The 1,382-nt window shown below is 45.3% G+C and overlaps 1 protein-coding gene across 1 annotated transcript; it reads right to left on the minus strand.

Annotated features, from left to right (window-relative positions):
* Positions 1-218: 218 nt before the first annotated feature.
* LOC122914005 (olfactory receptor 8D4) lies at positions 219-1,181 on the minus strand. Its single transcript, XM_044260648.1, has one exon. It carries the CDS (start codon positions 1,152-1,154, stop codon positions 219-221), a length of 936 nt encoding a protein of 311 aa, XP_044116583.1. The 5' UTR covers positions 1,155-1,181.
* Between the last annotated feature and the right edge of the window lie 201 nt (positions 1,182-1,382).

A 1,382-nucleotide genomic window follows, 5' to 3' on the forward strand; every position in this document is an offset into this window, starting at 1 on the left:
GTCATGATCCCAGGGTCCTTGGATCGAGCCCCGCATCAGGCTCTCTGCTCAGCAGGAGCCTGCTTCCTCCTCTCTCTCTGCCTGTCTCTCTGCCTACTTGTGATCTCTGCCTGTCAAATAAATAAATAAAATAAAAAAAAATAGTCAGGGTATAAACACATACACATACATATTATGATTATAAATATGTAAATACATTTTACTAAAGAGCAAATTCATTATAAAGATATTTTTCTTTTTAGGAGCTTCACAAGCGCATTTTTCACTTCCTTGTTCCTCAGACTGTATATCAGGGGATTCAACATGGGAATCACAGTGGTGTAAAATACTGAGGACACTTTCTCCTGGATGAGTGAACTGCTGGAGGCAGGTTTGAGATACATGAACATGAGAGTCCCATAAAATATGAGAACGGCGGTCAAGTGGGAGCTGCAGGTGCTGAAGGTTTTGGACCTGCCCTGGGCAGAGTGGATGTGGAGGATTCTGGAGAGGATGAAGCCATAAGAAATGATGATTGTCAGGCTGGTGGCTACCATGTTAAACCCGCCAATGACAAAGATCAAAAGCTCGTCAATATAAGTGCTTGAACAAGAGAGTTGAATAAGTGGGATAATGTCACAGAAATAATGCTTAATGACGTTTGGGCCACAGAAAGTCAGCCTTAGTATACAACCTCCGTGAATCATCGCGTCGGTTAGTCCTACGGAGAAGGCAGCAGCCACCAACAGAAAACAGGTCCGAGGGGACATGGTGACATGGTAGAGCAGGGGGCTGCAGATGGCTACATAGCGGTCATAGGCCATGGCAGCCAACACGTAGCACTCGGAAATGACAAAAATGCAGAAGAAAAATAGCTGAGTCATGCATCCAGAATAAGAGATAGCTTTATCACTGCCTAAAAAGTCTGCCAGCATTCTGGGGGTAATAACAGAAGAATAGCACACATCTAAAAAAGACAAACTACTGAGGAAATGGTACATAGGGGTGTGGAGTTGAGAACTCAAGACAATGATTGAGATCATGCCGAGATTTCCCACCACCGTGACTGCATAAATCCCTAGGAAGAAGCAGAAAAGAGGCGCCTGAAGCTCGGGTTGGTCGGTTAGTCCGGAAAGAAGAAATTCAGTCACTGCGGAATGGTTTCTGATGCCCATTCTCTTCTGAGAGATCTGTGGAGATGAGAGAAAAGAGCCAAGTCAGGCAGGCAGAATCCTAGCTTGTCTCCCATTCCCTGTAGTTATGAAAACGGACAACGAAGGTTATCTTATCTCGTCGGCACCAAGCCCAGGCCTCCATTGATGTACAGAGACTTTGACCGCCGGCCCCCCTCCAACCCCCAAAGTCCATATTCCGATAGTATAGGAGGTAAACACCTATTTAAC

The sequence above is a fragment of the Neovison vison genome, chromosome 7 (assembly GCF_020171115.1).
Source record: "Neovison vison isolate M4711 chromosome 7, ASM_NN_V1, whole genome shotgun sequence".
NCBI lineage: Eukaryota > Metazoa > Chordata > Mammalia > Carnivora > Mustelidae > Neogale > Neogale vison.